This window comes from Podarcis tiliguerta (genome assembly GCF_965153285.1).
Source record: "Podarcis tiliguerta genome assembly, chromosome: 8".
Lineage (NCBI taxonomy): Eukaryota > Metazoa > Chordata > Lepidosauria > Squamata > Lacertidae > Podarcis > Podarcis tiliguerta.
The window spans coordinates 16,171,061-16,198,379 of NC_139541.1; the positions used below are offsets into that span (position 1 = coordinate 16,171,061).

Here is a 27,319-nt window from a genome sequence, read left to right on the forward strand (position 1 = left end):
CCCAAAATTGGTGTGATCTTACCTGAAATCAGCGCCTCCTGGCAGGGCACACAGCAGTGGCAGAGTGGGCGGCAGTGGCAGGTAGTGGTGATGGGAGTGGCGGCGGCACAGCAAAGCAACACTTCCTGTTTCTCCTCAAGCAGCGAAATGGGATGCACCACCCGTGATTAGTTGCCCCTAGTGCATAGATCAAATAGTTATCTATTCTCCAAAGTAAGCTGACTGGAAGGAGACAAGAACAGAGCAGTAAACTGGCCAGAAGTGCAGTGGGCGGCAGCCTCTGTTGTGCGTGTTTGAACTCATAAGAAACATCCTTATAGCTGGTCAGACCATTGGTCCATCTAGCTCAGGTTTGTCCGACTGGCCTCAGCTCTCCAGGTTTTCCGATGGGGGAATATTCCCAGCCCTACATGGAGTTGCTGTGAATTGAACCTAGGGCCTTCAGCATGCAAAGCAGATGCTTTTGCCATTGAACTACCCTTTCCAACAGGGATCATTCATTTATGTCAAGGATATATTCTCAGTTCTGTGTCACAGTTTGGGAACTACTGGTCTGCAGTGAGAGGAGCAGTGGTCTAGCACCAAAACAAAAATGTGTAAGACTGAAATATGGTTTAAGGAACACAATCTGTGCCCCTTACCCTTGTAGCATGCCACCTATAAGCAAAAAGGAGAGGCTGCTAGCAATGAATGCTTCTGCTTGGCTTATCTGACATCAGGTGTTACAGAGCGAAATTCAAAGAACATAAAGCAAGAAACAGAGCGGAAAGATGCCTCAGTGGGATTAATTGAGAGATAGTAAGCAGTGGCCTGTGACCTTTTGTGAAATGGTTTATGATAGTGTTTATTATTTATTTCTGTGAGCGCGCGTACACACACAAACACACACACACACGCACACACACTTTCCCGTGATGAAGGTAAAATACTTTCTTTGCAATATAAAAATAACAGTGCACTTTAGAAAGAAGTATATATCCCCACCCCATTTCTCTGAGCACAGAGGTGTTCTGAATTTTCAGTTCAGCGAAGCCGAAAAGGAACATATAGGGAAATAAATTGCTCTTGTTTTAAGCAAACTGGAAGACTGCTTCTGTTTGCTTTTGGCATCACGCCTTCTGCCTTTGCAGGTCTGAGCTTTGTTGCATGCAACATTGTGTGGCTCTGAATTCATTTCTAAAAACATTTTTGTTTCTGAAAACAGCCTCTGTGTACTCCATCCCCCCAAATCCTTCCATGCACAGTCAAATATCTGGCAGGCTTGGGTAATAGTTTAGAGTTGACTATACCCATTTAGTGTCTTTACTCTCTGTCTTACCAGATTGCCCCAGAGTGAGCGGGGGATAGCTGGTGGTGAGAAGATAACTTTATCCTTTCCTGTGTATTGAATAAACATATTATTTCAAAATCGTTTTGAAATAGTGGTCTAAGATGCTTTGTTAGTTTTTCCAAAAAAGCTATCTGCTTTAGTGGCTGTTTTCCAATATTATCTTAATAGATTTCAAGCTGCAGACATGAAAAGGATTAGTAGGCTCTTTAACAGTAAATTTTTACGGCCATCTATAAACAGATTTGGTAGTGGCTCTGAATTCTTACCTTAGGAAGGGGACTCTTGTTCAGTGGAGGCTGGTTCATTAGAGCAAATGAGACACTGCCCTACCAGCCTCATTCTGCCCTTAGCATGCCCCCCCCCCCAACCTGCCTGACTTCTTACTTACAATTACTGTAGTCTAATCAATGGGTAGCTCTGGCTATCAGCTTCCTCCTCCTCTTAATTCTTTTGTGTTGCTTCTGAGGAAATAAACAAGGAGTGGGATGGTGTCAAAATGGAATGAGTCGGTTTTCCCAGTCATTGGCTCTGGCGCCACCTGCTGTTGGCCTCCCTGTTTTCCAACCCACCAGTCCCAATAGGTGCCAGCTACCACTATCTTACATTGATGCCTCTTTCTAATGCTGCCTGTGTTAAACATTTTTTTTTTAATGCACAAAATGTAAAATAAAACTACTTCTTCCAACACTAGGTTTTTGGGCATAGGATGTCTTCTTGATGAGCATCTTTTGAAAGGAGCAGCACCTAGAGGTCTCATTTTGATCTGGCTCCTTCTTTACTGTCACAGCATATAGCTGCTTCTCCTCTGGGTTCCTTGCGACGGCCAAGGCTATCCTTGACCCATTCCTGAGTAGAAATGTGAAGGCCTGGAGGAAAAACTGGAGATATTCAGGAAGATACAGGTTTGGATTTGGATTTGATATCCCGCCTTTCACTCCCTTTAAGGAGTCTCAAAGCGGCTAACATTCTCCTTTCCCTTCCTCCCCCACAACAAACACTCTGTGAGGTGAGTGGGGCTGAGAGACTTCAAAGAAGTGTGACTAGCCCAAGGTCACCCAGCAGCTGCATGTGGAGGAGTGGAGACGCGAACCCAGTTCCCCAGATTACAAGGCTACCACTCTTAACCACTACACCACATTGGGGGTGCCTCCCCACCCCTATTGTAAAAATAAAAATGAGAGAAAATCCTTCTCCCCCTCTAAGCTGAGCCTTGCCTTTCTGTCTTCTCCAGTGGTGAGTTGCTTGTCCTTCAAATTCTAACAAGATGAGCACCCCACCCCCACCCCGGGTCTCCAGATTGTTTACTTTGCCAGCGTGTATAAATTGGCAATAGCTTAAAACCTTAAGCTTGATTCTGAGATTTCACCTGTTTTATTCCAGCTGTTGACAGGAGAATCACAGTTGCACACATAAAAAATGGGACACTCCACATACACAGTGCAAAAATACTGGACTTCGGAAGGCAAAGAGAACACTTTCCTTACATTTGAAAGAATTGACAAACGGGGCTGTGAATTAATTTCCAGGTTCATGAGTTGTTTGGAACAACACAAGCCACTACCCAGCTTTGTCATTCAGCTTTCAGAGGATGGGAGGCGTGAAAGATTTTTCTTTCTGCACTGTAAAGAATAACAAATGTGAAAAGCAAGACATTTTTGGCATATGTATGTTGCAGGGGGTGAGGAGGGGGGAATCCTATATTGTTGTGTCAATAAATTATTCTTTCTCCTGCATAGATCACAGAAATGGGACTTTTCTGTACTGGAAGGCACAGTATTGGATACCCCGAGCTGCTTATTCCCTGGCTCAGCTCACACTCCGCTGAATACACTGATCGATTATCCGCGGCTTAACCAAGCCTTCTCATTTCCTGCCTTCCATTACTGCGCTCAATCAAGCTGGCGGTTCTTTGAGGGCTGGCTTGTGCACAGAGATAAGCCATCGTGGCCTGTTTCTATTAGAAAAGCTCTTGTAGATGGAACAGTCATTAGATAACACTAACAGGTTTAAAGGTTGCAGTCTTTGTGTTGGTTTAGGTTAAGAGGACAGGAGCCGAAAGAGGTAGCTTGGCTGCCTTTGAGAGTTGTTCTGTTGGAGGTGCTGCACAGAGCATGTCACACTGACATGCGCAGGGAAATTTAGAGTTCTGGGGTGCAGTAAGAGTCCATGCTTTCTAGCAGGAATCTGGGGGAGGTATGATTGCTACACCTGCTCCCATGGGGGCACCCTACCCCACCCCTCTGGCTTTAAGATAAGTCATCAAGGCTTTGCTCCAGATGCCATCATTTTTTTTAAAAAAAGAAGTGTGATTCAGTTTCCCAACAGGAGCTAAGGCCCATTGGTTGTGGCCAGGTCCATAGCTCAGTGTTTCGGCCCCTTCCTTTGCATGTAAAAGGTCCCACTTCAACCCATGGCATCTCCAGTTCAAAGGCTCAAGTACCTGACGATCAGAAGGACCCTCAGCCCAAGATCCCTGAGAACCACCAGCCAGCCAGTCCAAGTAGTACAGAAGTCAAAGCAAGTATTAATTTAGCTTCCTTTGTTCCTGTGCTGGGGGGAGCTGTACAATGCAGCAGGTTTGGGCTTTGACTCTCTCATTGTTGCTGAACTACAGTTCCCATCACCCCGGACTATTGGTCGTGCTTGCTGGGGGTGATGGGATTAGCAATATCAGGAGGACCAAAGGTTCCTCACACCTTTTGTGTGTGGAAGCTGGTGGCCATCTTCTCTGACTTCCATAGCCCCATGGAAGCCCACTTGCTGGAGTAAGAAAGAGCTACAGATGGCAGTCTGGTTCTACATACAGCAGCATTAATGGGGTGAAATTAAGCCATCGTCCCCCTTTTCAGCAACCAGTGGAAATCTTGGTTGATGTGTGTGGTGGGGGGAAGTCGGGGGAGAGTTGCCTTGCAGTGAGATTGGAGTCCATCACCTTCTTATTTATTTATTTGCAGTATTTACAGCCTGCTCTTCACTGAATATTTTCAATCCCTGAGTGGGGAACAAAAACAGGGAAAACTATAATATACAAAAAAGAAAGAAAGAAAAAAAGACAGAATCCTATAAGCAGGCCCAGTAAGCCGCAACATTAACAATTCTCTTATAGGATAAGAGAGAATAGCAATATTGTAAAACATAACGTAGTGTAAGATGCCGGTATTTTTAGTAAGATTTGGTTTCTACAAACAGAGAGAGAGAGAGAGACTGTTGCTGTGCTAGAGGAACATTCTCAGCCTGATTTCCATGGTTAAGCCTTTTAAATTAATTGGACACAAAAGAAGCAATCACCAGGACATGATACCTTAAAGGGGAGCTGTGATTTGCAAGAGAAATGCTTCTCTGATATCAGCCGAGAGCAGATTGTGGCAAATTTAGCGCGTCAGCACATTTTTCAGTTGCATCATCTGTCGGGGGATTTAAATGTAACTGGTTATTTTGCGCTTCTGTTGTAAACAGCAAAGGAGGTTTTCATGTGCTGCCTTTCTAAGTGTGGGTGTAAAAAAACACACAAAAAACCCCGCAAAAGCACAACCTCCTGCCATGTTGGTGCAGAGGATGATGTAAAGCGCCAAAGGCAGCGAGTCAGCACAGTGGAACAAACGCTGACCCCTCTGTTTTTTGAGGCTTGGGGTCTATAAATTTGAAGCCGCTATAAATGGTAGCTTGTTAGGTCAAACGCTTTCTCTCTGTGCTTGTTCTGCAGAGAGGCTGGGTTCGAACATCCTGCAGAATGAAATGTTGGAGGAAACGGAACTACTTTGCTTGTTGTTGTTGTTGCACAGGTTGTCACAGCCAGGCAAACTCAGTCCAGCACTTCCTATAACTTTGAGAGGCCCCTCTCTTCCACTTACCCTGTTGGTTTTTCAAGGAGAGGAGCCCTGATGAAGCCATAATGGGCTGTATGTCCCCCAAAGTGACCTCTAAATAATGTTTATTTTTTAAAAAAAATCACATCAAATTATTCATTTTCTAAAGCTGTCTGAGCAGTGTTTCCCCTTGATAATACACAGTAAGGAAGAAAAGTTAATAGGGGAGACAAGTCAGTATTTAAGGCAGCATGAGTGCTGTGATTCAACAGCAGTGCGAAAAAGGCACAGGATATTATTAAGGGATACAGAATGCAGATTCCTGAAAATCCTGGCTTTCATTTTGAAAAGAAAAAGTTCCTTCCCAGACCTTATGGCTTCGAAAAGATGCTTGAAAGTGTGTGAGTGTGATGCCTTCTGTAATCTCCAGAAAGCAGAGAGGATGCTAAGTAAGACAGTGTTCCTCATTTAAATTGCAGCTGTTTATGGTAATCATTTGTTCTTTCTCTGTATTTGGTACCCTAAAAATGTCCTAGTTCAGCTCACCATGGCTAAAGTGTCTTCAAATGACAGATGGTGGTAGATTTTGGGGGTTGCAGTTTGTTCGTGTCTTTCCGCAACAGTACATTCTGTCACCCATCTTTCCATCTTGATACGGATGAGCTGAGATAAACGGAAAGCGGAAGCACAAGTTGCAGGCCCACTAAATGCAGAGGCTGGGATGCTACAAATGAACAAAAAGCCCCAGCAGAAGGAGAGCAAGCAGTGAGCCTGTGGGATAAAGCCCTGCAGGTAGATGAGCATCAGTAGGTATTGTCCAGGGCACACAGAGATTCAGCCGGCTCTGCCGCAGGCGCTCAGAGGGAAGCCAAATACTCTGGCTTCTGAGTTGATAAAAGCACAGCCAAAATGAATACTGTGTGGGTTATACGTGCTTGAAAGAAAAGGGCACCCTCCTTCCCCTTCTCCCCAGGCTGTAGTTCCAATCATATTCCAGATCCCTGAACTCCAGCTGTTCCTGTCTTGATTCGGCTGCCAGCTTCTCTTTTGTTTCAGGTAATGATGCAAGGAAATGAGATGGGCACACTGAGAGGAGGCAGGTGGGCAAGCAGTCAGAACTGGGCCTTACATCAAACAAGGGTTTTGCTTGGAGAGGGGTAACAGCACTTTTCCTTTTTCATCTCCCCCAAAATTGCCAGCAAGGGCCCATGTGTTTTGAAATCTATTGTATTCATGTTCACAGATGTTTGCATACAAACATTGTAGGTAGAGCTTCGCAAATACTGAAACTGCAACCCAGGGATATTGCTAGTGGATAACTTGTGGGTTTGGGGTCCCAGGTATTTCATGCTGGGCCCTGAATCACCTGCCCGCCCACCTCTTTTAATGTTTTCCTTTGTTTACAGCGGCTGTAGGGAACCTTTGGTTCTCCAGATGTTGCTGAATTACAACTCGCATGATTCCTGGCCGTGGGCTATGCTTGATAGAACTCATAGGAACTTTTGTTCAGCAACGTCTGGAGGGCCAAAAGTTCTGCATATCTGGTTTACATAACTCCTGGGCATGTTGCAGAACATGGTGTCCCAGGCACCTGCCATCTTTGTTTCTTCAGCAACCTAAATTTGGATCTGTACATATAAATGAGCACATACAATTTTTGCGTCATGGGCCTTTGTGGGTCTTGAGTCTGTGTGTGTTGTGGCAGCAACATGAAAGTCTTTTTGACCAGTGTTGTGTCTATCTAGCTCAGTATTGTCTACACTGAATTTCAGATGGGGTCCTCTTCCCCCAGCTGTACTCAGAGATTCTGAGAGCCTTCTGGATACAAAGCCAGGTGCTTTACCATTGTCCTGTGGCTCTTCTTGCTTTAGATCCAATGTTGTGCAATAGCCTATTCTGGACAGGGTTGCACTTCTCCTGAAGACATTGTTATGTAGTTTAAAGGCTCTCCTTGAATCATGGTTGTCACTACAGGCCCAAGTGGCTTTGGTGGCAGGAGTACCCATGAGTTGGCAATTGCCTTGCCGGCTGCCCTTGGTTGTAGATTGTGTTCAGGGTGCTTAAGTTTAAAGTGCTTAACAGCTTGGGCACCAAATATCTGCAAAAAACTACTTGTCTCCTATACACCTGCCTATGCCTTGAGCTCTGCAGATGAGTCTCTGTGCAGAGGCTCCAGGAATAGCCTGAGGTTTGCATTCTGGGGGACTCAGGTTTGCAACTGAATATAGTGGAACCTCAGTTTTCAAACATAATCTGTTCCGGAAGACCGTTCGACTTCCGAAATGTTTGAAAGCCGAGGAGCAATGGGCGGTTGGCAAAATCCATTGAGAAAAAAGAAAACCACGCAGTGGAAGCTATTTGACTTCTGAGTTGCGTTGAAAAATGGAAGCAATTACTTCTGGGTTTTTGGCTTCCGAAATGTTCAGCTTCCAAGACTCTCGAAAACTGAGGTTCCACTGTACAAGGTTGCATTCGGTTGGCCATGCCCATTTATTTCATCTCTCAAGTTGGACTAAGATTGGAGGCAACCCTGAATTTGGGAACTTTCAGCATACAGAGCACATGCTCAGCCATTGATTCAGCTGTGGCTGGTCCATTGGGGTGAAAGTGGCGCTGCCTCACCAACCTCAGTCTGCTTCCAGCCAGCCCTCATCTGCTTGTCTTCTTACTTACAAGGCTGCCTGTCAGTTTCCTTCTCCGGAGTCTCTGGTGTTTCCCTCCTCCAGCAGGGAGGAGGTGGGAGACAAAAAATAGAACTAGCTGCGCCCACCTGTCCTTGCCTCTGGCTCCACCTATCATTGGGCTCCCTGTCTTGCACCCCGCACAAGCCACCACTGCACTGATCTATAGTCCCTCCCACTTAATGTGATTATTGGTCCATCCACTCCCAGCCTATTTTCATTGACACTGGCTCTGCAGCCTATCAGGCAAAGGTTTTCCCCAGCAGGGCTAGTTGAGATCCTTTTAAACAGAGGGATTGAAGCCTTCTGCCTGCAGAGCAGGTGTTCTGCCACTGAGCTACAGTCCCTCCCAAGCGCTCTGCTTTGACTGCAGTTATCTTCATGTTTGCTTAAACCTTTGAAGTGCTGATTTATTTCTCAAGCTTGTGCAGCAAACGTTTTTTTCCCTTTTCTTTTTTTGCGGTTTGAACTGCTTTTAAAGGACAGGATACCAGGTACATGTGCTTCAGCCACGCTCTAGGAGTCTTACTTGACACAATGCTGCCACTGGCTGGATGTTTTGTGGTACTGCACATGGAGTTTTATCTAAGTCAGTGGTTCTCAAAATCAGCCCCCCCCCCCCAAAGGATCACTTGAAAATTGGCTGAGTGTCTTTGCCAACTACTTAATTATCTTTCTACCTGTTGTACTAATTGTAACATGCTGTGTTACAGGCTGTTTGATTCTTATTTCTTATATGCTGCATTTTACTAAATTTAAACTGAAACACAATAAAATACAATAGAAGAAATAGAGGAAGCCATAAAAAATACAATCAAAAATCTACACGAATATTTAAAGTGATGGATTTGCCATTACCTCTCTTCAACCACAAATCCAGAGAAATGCAGCAGACTACCTGAATGCAAGTTGCAGACCACTGTCCGTGGACAACAGTTTGGGGATCCCTGATTAAGCCTTGAGCAACAAAAATGAATGTTACTTTTGTACACTGGGCAGTTTCTACGCATAGACTCTATTGTCCATCTGGGGAGATTGCAAAGGGCAGCAGGAGGTTCCCCATCCCTACTTAACTTCACTGCGGTGCTTTATGTTTCCTTTTACATATTCTAGAGCAATAGAAAGGCGTGATTTAATTTGTTAAATTTCAGGACGCCCCAAGACACTCTTGATTTGGTTTGGTTTTGTAGATGGGGAGTAGTCCTCAGTGTTAACCCAATGAAGAATCTTTAGTGTAAAACTCTCCAGGATGATAATTGAAGCCAGTGATAGCAACAAGGCACCTTTGCACAGAACTAGAAAATGTCTGAAGTGAAATGGTTACTTGGTATTTTGATGCTGGCTTTTAAAACATTCATGCAGAAGTATCTGAATTTGGAATGTTTTTCACATTCTTCCTTTGCATGACAAGGAAGTTATTTCCCAGGGCGAGAGTTCCTGGACCAAATGAAGCTTAAGTGAAGGTGCCAGCTGTGTAGGCAAGGTTAGGAAGCTGCTGCTTTTTTGGTACAAGCCCCTAATGTAATGTCAGGTGTGTGTACAAATGTTCCCTGCTTATGAGAGTAGTTTTCTGAAGCCTTGATTGTCTGAGAAGCCACTTTCCCCTTAAGTGGGGAGATGCTGTTTAGGCATCAATTCTAGCACCATTTGACTTCTGATTTCTCTGTACTGATGGGGAAGACAACCTCATTTCCTTGCAAATTGTTTCTGCTCCTTTGTGCGTCTGCTTAGGGAGTGTGTTGGCTGGCTAACCCAAAGCCCTTGCCCATAACTTTGTTCTTTGTTGCTCCTTTTCAGAGCAAACGGGACCACCTTCTCATGAACGTCAAATGGTACTACCGCCAGTCTGAAGTTCCAGATTCTGTGTACCAGCATTTAGTTCAGGACCGACATAACGAAAATGGTAAGCTGAGCTCCAGACGTGGTCAGCATCCCTTGCTGCCAGTGATGCTTTTTTCTGTCTGTCTGTTCATTATAGCAGCATTCTGCCATTCCTTTGGAAAGCCCAGACCGGCTTATATTGGGCTTCTCAGACTGTCTTCCACATGGACAGTGATCATGTTGAGACCTACTTAGCTTTAGCAATCTAGGAGAATCACTGTGCTTTCGGACCATTGTCTGAGACATCAGGAGGCAGGCAAGAGGAGACGCCTTGGATTGAGACAGACGTCCTTATTGACTCCAAAAACTCTCCCTCTACCCTGCTGCCCTACTCCCTTCATTCTATTTCTCACCACATGAGGGCTAGAAATGTATACTTTCAGAAGAAAAGGAATTGCCAATGTGGTGCCCTATGGTCACCAGAAGGTGAGGGTGGCTATTTTCTTCTCAGTTAAGAAGTCAGTGGAGATGAAGGCGGAAGTTCGAAGAATGGCACTCGTTCCCACTTCCTCTTTCAGCTCTATGGACTTTTCAAGGCTCAGACTAATTCTGTTGGATCCGATTTCCCCACCAGATTCCTTGGAAGAGTGAAATATGCATGCATGTGGTTCTCCCCCCCCCCCGCCCCCGGTGTCTTGTGGGTGGAGGGGAGTAACCATCAGTGTCCATAGCACTTGCTCAGAAATCCAGTTGTGCCTATGGGCCTAAAAGGGTGATCAGCCTCTTTTGGGGGGGGGGGGTTCCTTTGCAGGTGGGGGATGGTGGGAAAATTCTTGACTTCTGAGCTATGCCCGCCCCCTCAAAATGTGTGCTTTACATCTCAATATCTTTCTGAGTCTCTAAACTTCTGCTTTGGTTGCCTTTGCTCCTGGGGGTGAGTGGCTGATGTCGATATTTTTGAGGCATCATAGTTGAACTTGTGTGATTTTCTTTCCACAGATTCTGGGCGTGAGCTGGTTATTACCGACCCAGTGATCAAGAACAGAGAGCTTTTCATTTCGGACTATGTTGACACCTATCATGCTGCTGCCCTCAGGTAAGCTGTCAAGAGTCCATTGCGGAGAAGACTTTGTAACAAGCTCTAGAAAGGCCAAGAATGTTAACCAGGAGAATGTTCTGAATCTCTTTCCATCTATTTTTTTAAAAAAATGTTTTCATTGCGGATATTGCTAGTCTCCTGATGAAATCTTCCTCCCCCCCCCCCCTGCCCACATCTAATAATTTTTGTTATCTACGGTAGTTTAGACAGTGACTTAAAGATTTTGCATTGGAGTCTGACTAACAGAGCAATCCTATCCAAGTAAGTCCTAATGAAATCATTTGAGCTTACTCCCTGGTAAGTGTGGTTCAGATTGCAGCCAAAGTGAATGGAACTAGGGTCTCACTGAAATAAATGGGTCAAGTTAGTCACAACTTGGTTACTATTGCAGTCAGTGAGATCTGGTTACAGATAGGTAGCCGTATTGGTCTGCCGTAGTTGAAACAAAATAAAAAGATTCCATTCAGTAGCATCTTAGAGACCAGCTAAGTTTGTTATTGGTATGAGTTTTCGTGTGCATGCACACGAAAGCTCATACCAATAACAAACTTAGTTGGTCTCTAAGGTGCTACTGAGTGAGATCTGGGTCACTATTAACTTGATCCATTTATTTTAGTGTATTTAGCCCTCTGATTTTTGTTCTCTCTTCTCGTCACGTGTTCTTGCTTATGTCCCTTGGTTTTATTTGATTTTTGTTTTGTTTGATTGTTTTGACTGTGTACTGCTTGGATTGCATGGTGCTGAAAAACAAATTGCTATATTTGGATAGGCCCACAGCACTGGTTCCTCTTTGCTTTTCTGCATTCTGCTGAGGTGTGAAGGGAAACTAAGAGAAGCTAGCTGTGCATCTGACATGTGCATAGGTTAGTTTTATGGATATTTGCCAACTTTATGTGTCTGATCCTGACAACCTTTTTCCCACACGCGTACATGCATCTTGATCATCTGTTTTAGGAATACTCATGTCTGAAATAGTTGTTGAGAGTTACATGGAAAACTACGGCAATATCTTGGCCAATGCCGAAAGTGCACTTCCTTTATTTGCAGTATTTTTATTTGGAATTTGATTGTGTCCCATGCCCCACGATTGATAGATGTGTGGGCCTGATCTGTATTATTGAGTCTTGTGGAGTAAACTTGGAAAGAACTAATGTGAAGGAATTGCAGGGCCAGAGTTTTGTTCCTTTTCTATGAGGAATGATCTTGCATAGGAGATTTTAAAACTTGAACAGCTCCTGACCTGGAGAAGAAGCCGGAGCCAAATTTATACCTGTCCATAGCAAAAGTGAAGGTTGCACTTGCTGCCATCTTTCTGAACTTCTGCCGTTTATCTTGCCTATTCTTTTTCTCTGCCAGCCTCCTGCAACCAACCATCCAGCCTGAGTAAGCCCCCCAAAAGTTTGAGACTTTTTTATTTTTTAAAAAGATGGTCTCTCTGGGCAAGTAGTCCTTGGGAGTATACTTGGAAATTCCCAATCAAAGCAAGTATTGTATAAAACTGTGGGTCTAGAAAACTCACTTGTTTGGCGGTGATGATCATATTAAAGCACGATGTAGCAAAAGGTTTGTCATTTGCTCCAAGAGCCGTGAGGACTTGAAACTCACTTTTTTTCAAGAGAGAGAAAGAGAAAGATGAGAGTTCCTTGGGCTTTCAACAATAGCCAGACAGCCACTCCGATGCTGCTGACCCATGCCTTGTGTGGTCTGTCTTTCCCTTCATCCCTGACCTGGTCTCTCCTCCTTTCCCCCCTTTGTTGGTTTAACAAGTAAAGACCTAACCATTCATCTTTGGGGAATAAGTCAATGCTTGTGGTGAATTCAAATGAAAATGCTGTTGGCATCATGCATCTCATTTTCAGGCATGCAGGAAGAGCACATGGATATTGTCAAAACGTGAACTGAATGATCTCCCTGCTGATAATGCTCAGATGGTGTTTTAAGTAAAGCCATCTGGAGACATTTTCCCTGTTCAAAGCCACTTTGCTGAAGCTGCTTCCTTCAAGTCAAGTCAGCTGTAACCTCTGCTGTAGGGGAGGGAAACAGACCTTTTGATTTGACTTATTATAGAGCTGTTGTTTTCTAAGATAAACCTGGCAAATTCCGCTCACTCGCTGTAATCTTCTCCAGAATACCAGAGTGCTTTTTATATCTCAAGGAAGCTGACTTTTTAGTCTGAAATTGGCATGCTGAGAGGAGAGCGCAAGCTAATGTGAGCTGAGCTGGATTGATGGTGCCGGGCTTGAAAATTTAATTCTCGGCTCATATGCTCAGGAAGGGGTTTGTATGTGTGTAATTTTCCCTGAGGATCTTTCACAGCAGTCCTCTTGTGTTGTCATTGGCTCTTATTCTTGCAAAGTTACAGGGACGATTATCAGGAGGGTGATAACAGTGGGAGGAAAATCTTTTTAATTTATTTGCGCTGAGCGTTCTTCAAAGGTGATGATCATCAGTCAACACCTGTGACCCTCCTCTGGGACATCCAACCACATCATCTGATTTTAGCCACGTGGTGACTAGGGAAAGAGCATTTTGGTTTGTGGTGCCCTCCTCAGTCAGGCTCACCTGGTTCCAACATGGTTGCCATATTGGTGCCAGGCCTTTTTATTTACTCGGTCATTTCGGCGTGTACAGTGGTACCTCAGGTTACAGACGCTTCAGGTTACGTGATTTCAGGTTGCGCACCACGCCGAACCTGGAAGTACCGGAATGGGTTACCTTTGGGTTTCGGCACCCGTACATGCACAGAAGCGCCAAATCGCGACCCACACGTGCACAGGCACAGCGCTGCGAGTTGCGAACTTGCCTCCCGCTCGGATCACATTCGCAACCCGAGGTTCCGCTGTAATATAAGTTGCCTTGATGATGCTTTAATCCATTCTTCTGCATTTAATGGCTTTGTTTTAATAGCTGCTGCTTTTGTTTTATGAGTATTTCTGTTGGGGTTTGTGTATTTACTGTTGTTTGTTGTTTATGCTTCCTTTTGGATTTTAACTGAAAGGTAGCAGAAACATTTTCTAAACGAATGAATGGTGTAAGTAGAGATTTCACCTGCCTTTCTTTATTGAGAAATTTTGGGAGCCTCATTTTAAAAAAGAAGAGAAAAGTCCTGTTGGATCTGAGGAAAGGTCCATGAATTCCAGTATCTTCTTTCCCACAATGGCCAGTGAGGTGCCTCCTGGGAAGCCCTCAAGCAGGGCATCTCCTGCTATTGCTCCCCAGCATCTGGCATTCAGTGTCACACCCCTCCCGAACCTCGAAGTCGCTTTTGCCATCATGGCTCATGGCTCCACTGAAATGAATGGAGACTTAAAGTGGCCTTCCAGAGCAAAGCCCTATTGAAACGAATAGGTATTATGCAGCTGCAGTACTCAGGTGTGGCTGCACTCATTTGCCATAAGTACAGTTGCATGGTGAGTCTTCAAGAAAAAAGAGTCATAATACATTCTCTGTATGTGTGGTGCTTTATCAAGAAGAATGTGTCCACCTTTGTAGCCTCTCTTATTCTGTCCCCCTGGTCCCTGCAGGGCAGGGCAGGGCAGGGGAGCCTCTTAGCCTGCCAGAGGTTTCATTTCAGCCCACAAGGCCATTTTTCCTAAATCGTGCCTACATGTCAGTCAGGTGATGTTACTTCAGTGGGCAATCTTGCTTGGTTTGGCTAAGCTAGGGAAACTGGCGTGCCTGCCAAACACGGCAGAGAACAGGACTGCACCCCCGTTCATCGCCATGATGCCAGATGATTGGCAGGTGGGTGGCTATGCTCTTCCTCAGTCTTTTTTGCCTGTTGCTGATGGAAGAAACCCCAGTTGAAGAACTTGAAGGCAGCTGGTTCTATGGGACAAAAGAATGTAGCTTAGGTTACACCATTACCCACCCATTCATCTTCCTGATATCCTGCTGAGAGGAGCTTATCATCTAAATCTAAATTTAGCTGGGGCAAGAGAAATGAGAGGCATGAATAGTAAGGGATTAATGTGAGCAAATGTGGTTAATGTAGGTGTGTGAGAGAGCGAGAGCACTTAAGGGCTTTTAAGCCAACAGCTGAAAGTGAGCTGGGATTTACTGGTGGTGTTCTTGGAGGCGGCTCCTAAGCAAAAAGCGAAAGGAAGGAGAATGGGCAGAATCTTCTCCCTTCTTCTAAATCCTTGGGGACACTGCTTTCCCAGGCATGAGGCTGAATAAATAACAAGAACAAAAGATGAGCCTGCTGGATCAGGCCAGTGGCCCATCTACTCTAGCATCCTGTTCTCACAGTAGCCAACCAGAGATCTTTGAGAAACCTTCAACAGGACCTGAGCTCAGCCGCTGATCTCCACTCTCCCTGTGGTTTTCAGCAGCTGTATTTAGAAGCATCACTGCCTCTGACTGTGGAGGCAGAACATAGTCATCATCACTAGTAGACATTGATAGCTGGAAATAAGCTCATTGATAATTTGACAGTATCTGATATTGGTACAATAGCCGATGTTCCTGTATAGAGTTTCAGTAGCTTCAGCCACATTTTGTCGTTTTTATTTTTAGAGTTCTGTATTTGGTGTACCTAGGGTCTCCCAAGTTCTGCTCTTTGTTTTTTTAAATACTTTTCCACATCCTTGGACATAAAGGACCATTAGGAACTGATCTTCAGTTGAACAGGCTTCAATAGCTCCTCTTGAATTTGGAAGGCTCACAGTGACCCATGTTTGAGAACTGTTGCTGTAGGGCCAGAAAGGGGAATTTGTGACCCTCCAGTTCTTGCCGGACTACAAATCCATCCCTGACCATAGACCATGATGACTGGGATTGATGGGAATTGTAGTCCCAACAACATCTAGAGAAGGACCCCATGTTCCCCACTCCTGTTGTAGAGTCCTACCATGAGGACTAGAAACCTAATAAAATATATCATGATATTCTTTTATTTTAAGCATCTCTGAGAATCAAGGCAAATGGTCTCAGTAACTGCAGACAAACCTCCCCAGTATCATACTTGCTAAGATAAAATATTTTAAGAAGGAAAATATGTTCAGTCCTGATTTCCCACAATTGTTTTCACTTAATATGGGATTATATTCAGCTTGTTCAGTATGTCAGAAGACACATGTGGCCTTGCAGTTCTTTAACCATGTTCAGTGGTAACTGCACCGGGGGGGGGGGGGGGAGCAGGCCAGTTGCGTTTATCAATACCAACAAGAAGTCTTGGTTTTTCCTTTAATTATAAAAGCCGTCATCCATGTAGAGAACCTGGTCTAATGCCCCTTTTTCTCTTTCTGTCTTGCAGGGGAAAGTGTAATATCTCCCATTTCTCTGACATATTTGCTGCTAGAGAATTTAAAGCCCGGGTGGATTCCTTTTTCTACATTCTGGGCTACAATCCAGAGACAAGGTGAGTTGTTTGCCTTCCATCTACTAAGAATTTGAAGCATATGCTTTTCTGTAGGGCTATACAAGGTCTCTTACTGAGGTGGAGGATACAGGAGAGGCTGTGCTCTCCTGTTTAGTTCTTTGCTACCCTCCCAGAGGCATGGTGAGCGCTCTGCTTTTTACCTTAGTAGGTATAATTCTGCATATTTTTACAATGTAGTGCTTTACTGATACAGTACCTCGCCTGGTCATGCACATGCTCTGGGTTTATTTTTCCCATTATAAAGAGACATTTGTTCACCAGGGGCTTCTAGCTAATACTGGAATCACATTTGGCCTTGGTTTATAAGGCACTTGCCTGGTGTTGACTACTCTGGTAGCAGGTTTTTTGCTATCCTGTTGTCTTTGATCCTTTAATTTGGAGATGCCTTTGCATGCAAGCCATGTGCTCTCTTACTGACCAGTGGCCGCCCACCCACATTCAGGTTCCATTATTGATCTTGTGGGTCTCTCCCCCCTACCCCATTCCATTGATTGATGATCCAGCTATGGATCCAAAACTGCAGTGAGTTGTCTGGATTCCAGCTCAGTCTCTTGAGCTTCTTAAGTGGGTGAGCACCTGCTAATTGCTACGCAATAGTAGATTTCTGAATATTTCTAACAGAGCCTTCTCAGTCTTCAAGGCATTGATATGTGTGTGTTTGTAATCCTGCGACGTAAACTCAGAATTGATTCAGGCGTTTGTTTCGACAGTGCTGGTGTTGCCAAGTCCCACCCTGGGTGGCTGCAATAATGGCTAGGATTGGGTCAGCAGGGCTGTGTGGTTTATGTATTGGTGCCATCAATCTTTTTAAAGGTGCCACATTGACGATCCAGCCAGTTGAATCTGTATATTCTGCAAAAAATAATAATATCCTGTATATTCTTGGGAGGCTCAACTGTTCAGATGGCCTGTGGTGGCAGTCGTGGTACAGAGTGAACTTTCATATCAGCCCCTCAGTGGGTGTCCTTTAGTGGACAGCTCTCCTTTGACCTCCATTCCACATTTGTAAAGTGGAAAGTTGCACATTGAATTATTGAGCTGATACCAAGTGATTGATTCTTGTGTCTGATACATTGGCTTGCATGCATACAGAGATTGTCTTCAAGCTCCTCTTCAGGCAGCGCTTCTGAAGCTGGAGCTTCTGTAGTTGTAGAGTCTCATGTGAATGCTAAGTTTGTATGTGGGTTTTCTTTGGTGTTTTGCTAGAACCTCACGAGAGATAACTCATCATGTTGCAAATCTAGCTGTCTCCTCCTCTCCCCAAAGCAGCCAGATTCTTGTTTCTTCTTTATGTTGTACTAAAATTCCTGCCAGGGTGCAGACAGGAAGCCTGTGCTATAATAATGGATTAGATTTTTTGCTAAAAAGGAAAGTGGCCCCCCCAACATCTGAAAATCCCTCCTTGCCTGAGTAGAGGTGTTATTGATGAGCTCGCTGCTCTCCCAAGAGACCCCACAACATAAAATGGAGCAAGTTTGAGTCTTTTATATATCTTTGCTTTAACAAAAAAACAAACAAAAAAAACAAAAAAAACTGCTGAGCAGAGTTTGTTAAGGGAGGGCGAACATCAGGGCTGCTGTATTACTCACCGTCTCACTCTCGGTGATTTGTGCCTTTTGGAAGACTTGGTGGTGGTTGTGCCATTTCTGAGACAAAAATCTGTTCAACAGATGATGGCAAATGGCTCCTTTTCATAGAGCAAGAGCGCATGTCTCCTGTTGGAGGAGTCACAGAGTCAGCTCTCCTCTCTGCGTGTGTGTGTGTGTGAAGCACGAGAGATAGCACAATTCTAAATCCAAAAATAATTTAAAACAATGGCAACAGTACAAAAACCAACTGGGCTAAAGCATTTAGGAGGTGTGATGAAAGAGGAGTGTCCTTAGCAGACACCGAAAACATAATAGAGATGACCTCTGTCTGATATGCAGTAGAAGGGAGTTTGAAAGGATAGGAGCCACCACACAAAAGGCCCAACTCCAGTGTCTTGCAGGATGGACCTCCTGATAGGATGGTATCTGCAGTGTGATGATATTTAACGAGCTGTCTATTAAGAGTCCCATGCTCTACCAACTGAGGTGTGTTGTACTAATCTAGTCTTGTTCTTACTGTAACAAGCAAGACTTTGGGTGGGGTGCAGAAAGGCATAACAAGGAGCACCTCTTTTTTGTGACTGGCGCTACTTGTAGACCCATTGAAATTAATGTGCATAATTTAGTCATTCCCATTCCTTCCTATGGGTCTACTCTGATTAACATACCAACAGATGGTATTATTTTATTGTTTTCTACTGAATTATTACAGTATTTATTACTTTAATATTGCATGTGTTTTAAAACTTGATTTCGTCGGATGCTGCATGCCATCTTGGGGAAAATGCAGTACTTTTTAAAGCCAGCTAGCAAATTGATTGATTGGTTGGTTGGTTGATCGATCAACAAACAAATAAATGGGAGGAGGCTGGCCCTTTTCTCCCTCCCTCTCACTGTGCCTTCTCCTTCCTCAGATTTTGGCTCTGGCTTAAACTAGCACAGCTCACCTCTGGAATTTGCACTTCTAGGCTGGATCTTGGCACAACCATCCACACTCCTATCCTGGCCCTGACGTAGCCCAGACTCAGTTTGGCTGTGGGGGTGTCAACAGGCTTGTCTTGTGATCAGAGCAAATATTTTAGCTGCTAGCAGCTGCACCATCCAGAAACTGAGATGGCTTGGAAGAGGCTGCCTACCTTGAAAGTGAGCAAATCACTTTTGAGATCAGCTGACAGATGGAGCTCCAAGGATTGGAATTAGGGCCGGTGGTGTTTGTGTATGGGTGGTGTCATTAATCAGGGCCCTAATTTTGAATGAAGCAGAATATTTTCATCAGTCACTTGCTGCTGCAGCCCACATTCTGTCACATTTCAGTGCGACTAAGAAACTTGAATCAAGGTCCTTTGAAAGAAGGGGATAGTGACTTGAACATAGAAATAATGGCCTGGGGATTGTGTGTGTGTGTGTGTACACACACACATAAAAATGCTTTGGAGAAATGCACGTAATTAAATGTCAGCTTCTTCTGAGGGTTCTGCATATTGTTATTCGTGCTGTAGAATATTGCAAAAGTGGCTTTGTCTCCAAGGGGTTGCACACGGATGCCACAGTTTTACTTTAAAATGACCCTTTTGTTTTAATTCTATTAGATGGTCTCTTTAAAAAAAAAAAAAATGCTGCTGTAGAAATTGGACCCCAAGCCCCCCTGTTAGTCCCCCCATTCCTCCTGGCATTCATTCCAACTTATAGACGCAGCAGCATAGAGGCAAACGGCAAATGGAAAAAATGCTGGCATTGGAACTGCCTGGTTTCTCCTGCGTGTTGCTAGTCTCAGATTCCCTCGCGGAGGCCCCTCTTCCCTGCACACTAGCTTGCTAGGGCGAAGCTGAAGCTGCTGTGGCGACGGCAGCCCGCCGTGCCTGTTGGCTGGGCTTTATTTACGGAAACGGCAGGGTCTGAGATTGATTGCGTCATGTGGACGAGGGAGGGGGGGGTCACAGCACATGCTCAGTGCTGTCAGTCTGAGGGCGAAGTTTCTGCGTTCTGCGTGCAGGCTTAGGTCATAGCACAAGCTCAGTGGAAGCTCGCTCAGGTCTATCTGAGACTGCATGGGCCTCCATTTTGAGGAGTTAGAGTAGGGAAAGCCAGGCAGACTTTTCTGTTCTTTTCTCCTTTCCTTTTTTTGGAGTGGCAAGGTCAGGGGAAACAGCTGCACCCACCAGAGCCATGGATGATCCTCTCGGCCCCTTCAGGTAGGCTGACAGCACTCTGGCCTTGCCTCCTCGGGAGTGATGCAGGGTTTTTCCTTTTTCCTTTTTTGCCTGCTGTCACAGTGCTTTCGGCAATTCCCCCCTCTCTGGCGGAGTCCTTACTTGCCTGAATTATTGCATGATCTCTTGTAGACGCAGCTGTCTCCGTTCATTGAAATGCATGCAAATCGGTGCTCAGGATTGCATGTTCTTGAGGGGGGGGGGAGAGAGAAGATCAAATGTAGAAGCCATGCAAACCTGTCTTCTTTACCCCATCTCTCTCCTCCTCCTTCTGCAGTTGCAAATTGCACTTGTAATTCTCTCTCTCTCTCTCTCTCTCTCTCTCTCTCTCTCTCTCTCTCGGCTAGTTGCGGTATCAGAGCCAGCCTCTGCTGCTTTTGCCTGTGGCGCCTGCAGGGAAATATTTGGGCCTCTCAGAGGCAGTGCTGGGGAAGGGTTCAGGGAGGAGGAGGAGGGGTCATAGATCCGTAGCCATTGGCTGCTTTGGAGGAGGGACGGGACTTGCTTTGACAGCCAGTCTTGCTTGTTTTGGCAGGCAGGTGACGAGAGCAAGAGACCCTCCTCCTTCCCTGCAAAGCCCCATCAGTAAGCGGAGCTGCCCATAAGCAACCCGGCTTCCTAAAAAAACAAACAACCCCAAACATGGTGGCTTTGCTGTTAAGGCTGGGTGCCTGAGGAATGTCTGCTCAGGGTGGGCAACTCAGGGAATTAAGGCCGCATAACCGTGAACTTGGGCAAGGCAGCGGTGGGCTACCACGGCTGTTGCGTTTTCAGTCCTTGGAGAGCTGTTTCCATGTTGACTTTCTGGATGACTTTTTGACTTGCAGAGGATTCCAAAAGAATACTATGGTGGTGTGTGGGTATAACAGATTTGTGGGGGCTTTGGACACTCCTTCTCCCCCCCCCCAGCTCAGACTGGGCCCTAGAAAGCCGCCCCCCCCCAATGCACACACGCACGCATGCACGCACGCGCACACTCACACACACTGCCGGCAAAGTTGGAAGTGGATGGTGCTTGTTTTGTCATTCCTGACTGTATCATTTGGAAGAAGACATGGCAGGCTTTTAAAGAAGCCAGGGGGCTCTGCAGGCCACAAACTGAAAACCACTGAAGTGGCCCATTGAAATATATATTGTAAATAAAGGAATCTGTGCCACATCCCTGCATTGCCGTAGAGGTTGCTGAAGCAAGTCCAGTACATGTGATGTTAAAGGGTTAAAAGGGTCCTGTCTGCTATTGAATAACTACAACTAAGGATTTATGTTCTGGTGGGTCTTTGGCAAGGGCCTCCTCTGATCTCAGTGAAGTATGCAATTTTGTTAATTTATGTGTTGGGAGAAGCCAGGAGGATTCAATGGGAAGTTGACAGTTGGCTTTGATGGCTGTTCATTTTCCTCCTGCTGTCTAGTCAGGAGGGCCTTCTTTGAAGGGACAGACCTGGCCTGTTATGGGCAGAACTGTATGTTTTCTGGGTGAGTATGGGACCTGGCCGCTGAAAAACCATACAAGTTGGTAGAACTTGCCAAGGCAATATATGTATAGGAGCAGCACCCACTGAAAGTTGGTAAGGAAAACTAGTGGACCTTCAGCTTGTCTGGACTTGGGTCTTGGGTTGAGCAGTGTCTTGCTTGACCATCTCCAGTCAGTGCCTCTCTGTACTGTTGCAACTCTGCATTCCCACATACTTTGCCTCAATGCTCCTCTGTCACCACTTTATTCCACATACTGCAAATTATTTTAATACAGTTTTGAACCACAGTAGCAGAATAAAGTGTGCAGTGTACTCAAATACCTGCTTAGCATTGCTGGGGGTACTAATTTGGCTTTCCTTAGCTCAGAATATTGAATTTTGTTTAGCAGGGCACATGCAGACTATTACAGACTGTGCAGGAGATCATACTAAGAATTCCCACTTTCCAATGTCCCTGTTACCTCCAGTCCATGTTGTGTTTCGATATGGCCCCATGGCAGCATAATCTTAAGATTGTCCTTCCACTGAGTCATTCTATCAGGTCACTCTGTACCTTCTCACTGTCATTTGCGTGCTTTCAAACCCATTCCTGTTCTGTGTGGGCAATTTTTGGTATTAGTAAAGCAGAATGTTGGAGTGATTTGGTGGCTGGGCATAATCTGTAGGCACCCTTGTTGAAATTAGGTGGGAGCAGGAACTTTATTTGTGCCATTTTGAATTCCACAGAAAAAGGTGGCATGCCAGTTTTGCAATCTGCACATTAAACCATGGTCAGAGCAAGTGCTCATGTTGACACTCTGTAATGGTTGGGACCATAATGGTAAAGTGAGCCTGTTGGATAGCTTGGGTGAACCCAATGGGCATCCTTTTTCTTATATTTTTGAGCTTCTAAAACCAAACACAGATGTACACCATGAATTGATGTGACAGTACATTGTGATCCAGGGGCAGATCACTGTTTCTTTCCTATACATTGATTTTCCAATTGCTGTCTGCCAGCATGTCTGTAAATTTTTCTGTGTGTGCAGCAGCCTTGCTATTTGTTTTTAAGTGATCTCTAAAATCACGTTCAGGGATATTAACGGTGTTTTCTCTTAGCTTTGACTTGGTTTGTTTGTTTTGGAGAATGACACAAGAAACTTTCAAAGAGAAGTCTGCCCAGTATCCTGATGAGCTCAAATTAACTTGAGGCTTCTCCCCAACCCTGCTGTTAAAACTTTTAAAAACTTGTTTGCTAATGGCATTTTTGTGGCTGTATATCTGATGGTTTTAGCCTACTCTGGTAATGTGATGCTGGATGTTCCTTGTGGCAAACCTGTCTTAAGGCAAGGTTAAAATTGCTCAAGCCCAATTAGGGATGACTTTAGCATACCATGCATCTTCACAGAGTGATTCTTGGCTTTCTCCCAGGATTGAAATGGATTCAGGGTAGACGTGGGTCCAGATCAGTCAAATATTGCACTGGATCAGTAGCTGTTTCTCTGGGGAGACGGGGCAGTTGGGGAGGCTTGTTCCAAATTCATGAGGACTAGAATTTTTCATAGCTGGTGGGTAGTAACCAGTGTTGACCCATGGGAATGAATGGACATGACAATGTTATGTCCATTAATTTCATTGGTTCTTCTTTGAGTGGGTCTTAGTTTTATACAACATAATTTCTCTTATGTAATTTGGGCTTTTTGCGGTTGTTATTTGGATTTGCTTCAGAAGTACCGTGAGTGAAAGTATTTCATTTTGGAGGATTTAATATTCGTATTTTTCCTGTTAATATGGTTATTGTGTTACTAGACCGAAACAATCTATTCCAGCATGTTTTGGACATCCACAGCATGACAGTCACCTCCTCCCTCTTGTTGTGTTTGAGCTCAGTCAGCTCCTGGTATTCAAAGGTAGACTGTCTCTGTTCATGAGAGTTCCATTCAGCTTTTGTGGCTCACAGCCATTTTATTTTCATTCTATTATGTTCGTAAATAATGGGTCTATCCTCTATGCCAGGAGTCACCAACATGGTGCCCTCCGGCTGCTGTAGCTTCCGTCATCCCTGACCATGGTCACACTGGCTGAGGATGATGGGAGTTTGAATCCAACAACAGCTGGAGGAAATTGCATTGGCTAACCCTTCTCTGTGCAATTGTATCATCCGTTTAAGAGTCCCATTTCAATTAGTGGCCATCACCTCATCCTCTGGTGTGAACCTTTAGGGTTCCTCCAGAACTACAACAGTGGTTGTGGGACATAATTAGCCTTTGACATAAAGTCATATTTGCAATTGCTACAGAGTGGGAGGTGAAACCAGTCATGTTTGTGTATGTTGCATCCTTGTGAACCTTTGATATACTTCAGCATTATACCTGGTGTTCCTCAGAATCTCAAGCCTTTTTAACAGAAGCTGATAAATATTTTCCCCGCCTCAACTCAGGGAATATTGTCTCCTGTTCCTTCTAATTCTAAGTCAGGTGTCCCACCCTTTGAGGCATGGCTGGATAGGGCCTTTGCAGTGGTGGCAGCATCCAGAATTTCAAACGCCTTCCTGGCATGTTTGCTTGGTGCCTGCTTTGTTAGCTTTTTTGGCACCAGTTTAAAATGTATTGTCCAAGCATTTGGCATTAAAAAAATAGATAAAACCAATTGTTATCAAAGTTTTCCAAGAATGATAGCACTACCACTAATAGGAGGGTTCATATACAGCTAAGTTTTATTTAGAGTAGACCCATTAAAATTAATGGACTCATGTTAGATGTGTTTATTAATTTCAGTGGCTCTGCTCCTTCGTAACACTTAACATTTGATACAAGTTGTACAAGTAAAGGGTGATTCGTGTAGAAGAGAGATAGTGTTTCTGGTCCATGGAAGCATGTGGAATGTTTGTAACTTTGTAATTATAACATAGGTAGAAAATAATAAAATTTCAGTTATACAACTAGTATACTTTGTATTTGTCTCCTTTGGATATAGCACTCTAGTCAATGCATATAAGAAACAAGAGCAAGCTGGGATCCTAAAATGGAGGGGTTCCTTGAGTTATTTTAAAAACTTCTCAAGGATTATTTGACATGATGTTGTTGGATAGTTGTTGCCTTCTTGCTACGTTAACATCTTATTGCTTTGGTTGTATGGCACGTTAAGCCAACCAATGCTTAGTGCCAAACCATGGCTTAGTGCAGCCACTCCCCTTCTTCCTGATCATTTTGCCTCCGTGCCGAGCTAAACCATGGCCTGGCTTAGTGTAACACCTGAACACAGGCTTGTGTTTTAGCTCTCTCTTAGTGACATAGAGAGCAGCCCTTTGCCTGCAAAACATGCACTCTACTACTGAGCTCTGGCCCTTTCGCATATGTTGTCCCTGTCCTCAAGGGCTTGTTCACCTTGAAAAGATAAAGCCACCTTTCAGATGCTCAGACCCCACTCCCTCCTCTTGACCTAGCTGGTTGGAAGTACAATCTCCTTGGACCACCAGTAGTTCACTCAAACCACTGCCAGGTGGTGTCTGTTAGCTTTGCTAATGCCCCCCCCCCCCCCCGCCAAAAAAAATACGGATCGGGCCAAGGATCTCATCTACTGCTCTGCCTCCATGATTGACCAGGCAGATACTCCAGGGGACGCTCATAAGCAGAGCAAGATGGAGGTGGCAGCTTCCTGTTCTTTGCCCTCAGCATCCCATAATCAGCAGTATATGCCCGGAACAGAGAGGCTTGAGGAGCAATGCTGATGGCTTCACTCATCCCTCTCCATATCACCCCACACCCTTGAGGCAGTTGCTCGCTGTCTAAATTGTGAAGGAAGGGTGGTGGGTATTTTTGCGTTTAAATAAGAAAATAGTTGTGATGCATCCAAGAGACAGGAAATGCAGGCTGCATCAGAGAGACATAGGCTTTGGTCCTCGACCAGGATGCCCTTTCGCAAGTGCCACCCCCCCCCATCTCAATCTGTGAAACGGAAGTATGAGTATAATTTATGTTCCTATCCTTCCAAGCCTTCAGCGCCAAGAGCAATATCCAAAGAGCCTACATCCCAAAGTTGCTATGAAGGTGACATTTAGCTTTAAAAGCAAAACAACTGCACATACAGAATTTGGTGCTGATCTTTGAAAGTGAAATCCATTTAGCAATATCCACAGTAGGAAGTGCGAAAGAATTAAGAGAGGAGGAAGACAATTCAGGCAGGCTTCCACAACTTGATCGCATTCACACCCTACATTCAAAGCACTATGATAACACTTCAAGCAGGCATGGCTTCCCCCCAAAGCTGTCTCCTGGGAGCTGTAGTTTGTTAAGGTTGCTGAGAGTTGTCAGGAGACCCCTATTCCTCTTCCAGAGCTATAATTCCCAGAGTTCCCTGGGAAAGGGATTGATGGTTAAACCGCTGCGAGAGGGGAACAGTGGTCTCCGAACAATTCTCAGCACCCTTGACAAACTGCAGATCGTTCTTTGTGGGAAACCAAGACTGCTTAAAGTGATATCACAGTGCTTAAAAATGTAGGGTGTGAATGTGTCCTATGTATTTGGTCTGCAACTCCTATCAGCTCCAGCCTGCGTGGGTGGTGTTGTACAGAATGTCTGGAAGACATGAGCTTGGGGCAGCTGCCTTGTACTGAGCCCACCTTTTAGTCCATCTGTTCCAGGAACCACAGGCAGGTTGAGGCCTCCATAGCTCTGCTTGAGCAGGAGATGCCATGGACAGAACCCAGAAACCCTCCATACATAGAGCATGTGCTCTAACATCGACCAGCTGAGCCTAACGGCTTAGTCCCAAGGCTTTTGGGAGAGCCCTTTGGTTATTTCTGTAGCTTCTGTTGCACAAAGAGTTTTATCCATTTGCCAGCCTTGTTGAGTAGGCTGGAGGCGATCACTTGCTCATGACCGTGAAGATGAGTCAGTCTCCAGCAGCACACAGGAGCAAGCTGCTCCATGGTCATGAAACCGCATAAAGGTTTTGCCAAAGCTCTACAAACTGGGAAGGGTTTTAGGAACTCTGTACATTATTCAGGTGGTGGTGGGATTTAGTGGATAGGATTGCCAAAGTCAGAGGTGCAGGAGGCTCTTTTCTTCCTCCTTTAAAACATACTGTGCTTGAAGTTGCCCCTTTTACTAATGTGTTGGGCGCCTGTCCCAATGTCCCCATGCAAGGTGGGGATCTGGAGGACGTGCTGTAGCTCAGTGGCAGAGCAACTGCTTTGCATGCAGAAGGTTCAGTCCCCAACATCTCCATTTTAGGCTGGGGAAGAGCTCTGCCTGGAACCCCGGAGAGCTGCTGCCAGCCAGTGTAGACAATGCTGAGCTAGATGGAACATTGGTCTGACTCGGTATAGGGCAGCTTCCTATGCTCCTATTTGAGCTCCTGCAAGGCAAATGTAAGCTAATTGTCCAGCCCTCCTATCAGTCTTACTTTCTTCTCTCTCCCACTTGCCGGGACCCCCACATTGATTCCCACCTTGCTTTGAAGCCAGAAAGGGCAGTTCTCTTGCCTCGTAGCCAACACCCCCCACCCCCCACTTATCTGCCTGAGGATTAGAGGGCTCCAGTGCACCCTGGGATGGGGTGGGGTGGGGTGGGTGTGGGTGGCGGTGGGGGGAAGAGTCCCTTCCTTTTTGATATTCATTTGCAGGCCTCCAGTTCCTTTCTGTCCAGTCCCTGTTTATTCAAGAGACTACAGCGTTTCCATGGCAACAGGTTACTTTTCAAAGGGGGAACATCTTGTCATTATATTTAATCCGCTGCAGCTGAAGAGGGACTGAAATATTAAGTTGTTGTTGCTATGGATACCACTTTTGTTACATTGCTTTCCTTTGGTGTCAGATTTCATACACTGCGCTGGCTCCTTTGCTCCTCTCATCATCCTCCCCCCCTCCTTCCCCGCTTCCAGCCTTATCCCTTCCCCACCCCCACCCCCCAATCTCATGGAATAAACACCCCAACACTCCCCCCCCAT

At 45.1% G+C, this 27,319-nt stretch overlaps 1 protein-coding gene and 1 long non-coding RNA gene across 32 annotated transcripts in view; one reads left to right on the plus strand and one right to left on the minus strand.

Moving 5' to 3' along the window:
* Window positions 1-27,319, plus strand: part of RERE (arginine-glutamic acid dipeptide repeats) — a 340,996-nt gene that overhangs the window by 176,386 nt on the left and 137,291 nt on the right. For 29 of the 31 annotated variants that reach the window (XM_083453656.1, XM_083453669.1, XM_083453672.1 and 26 more), the window contains 3 exons: window positions 9,615-9,720; window positions 10,638-10,734; window positions 15,995-16,099. In XM_083453656.1, the coding sequence (XP_083309782.1) occupies window positions 9,615-9,720; window positions 10,638-10,734; window positions 15,995-16,099 (308 nt within the window). Of the gene's footprint in view, window positions 1-9,614; window positions 9,721-10,637; window positions 10,735-15,994; window positions 16,100-19,662; window positions 19,902-27,319 lie in introns of those variants that run through there. The other 2 variants (XM_083453675.1, XM_083453676.1) reach the window with 2 other exon arrangements.
* LOC310683997 lies at window positions 13,774-19,112 on the minus strand. The gene is made up of 3 exons (XR_014514637.1): window positions 18,866-19,112; window positions 17,710-17,861; window positions 13,774-14,565 (listed from the first exon to the last, which is right to left on the minus strand). It is a non-coding gene; the product is annotated as an uncharacterized lncRNA (long non-coding RNA).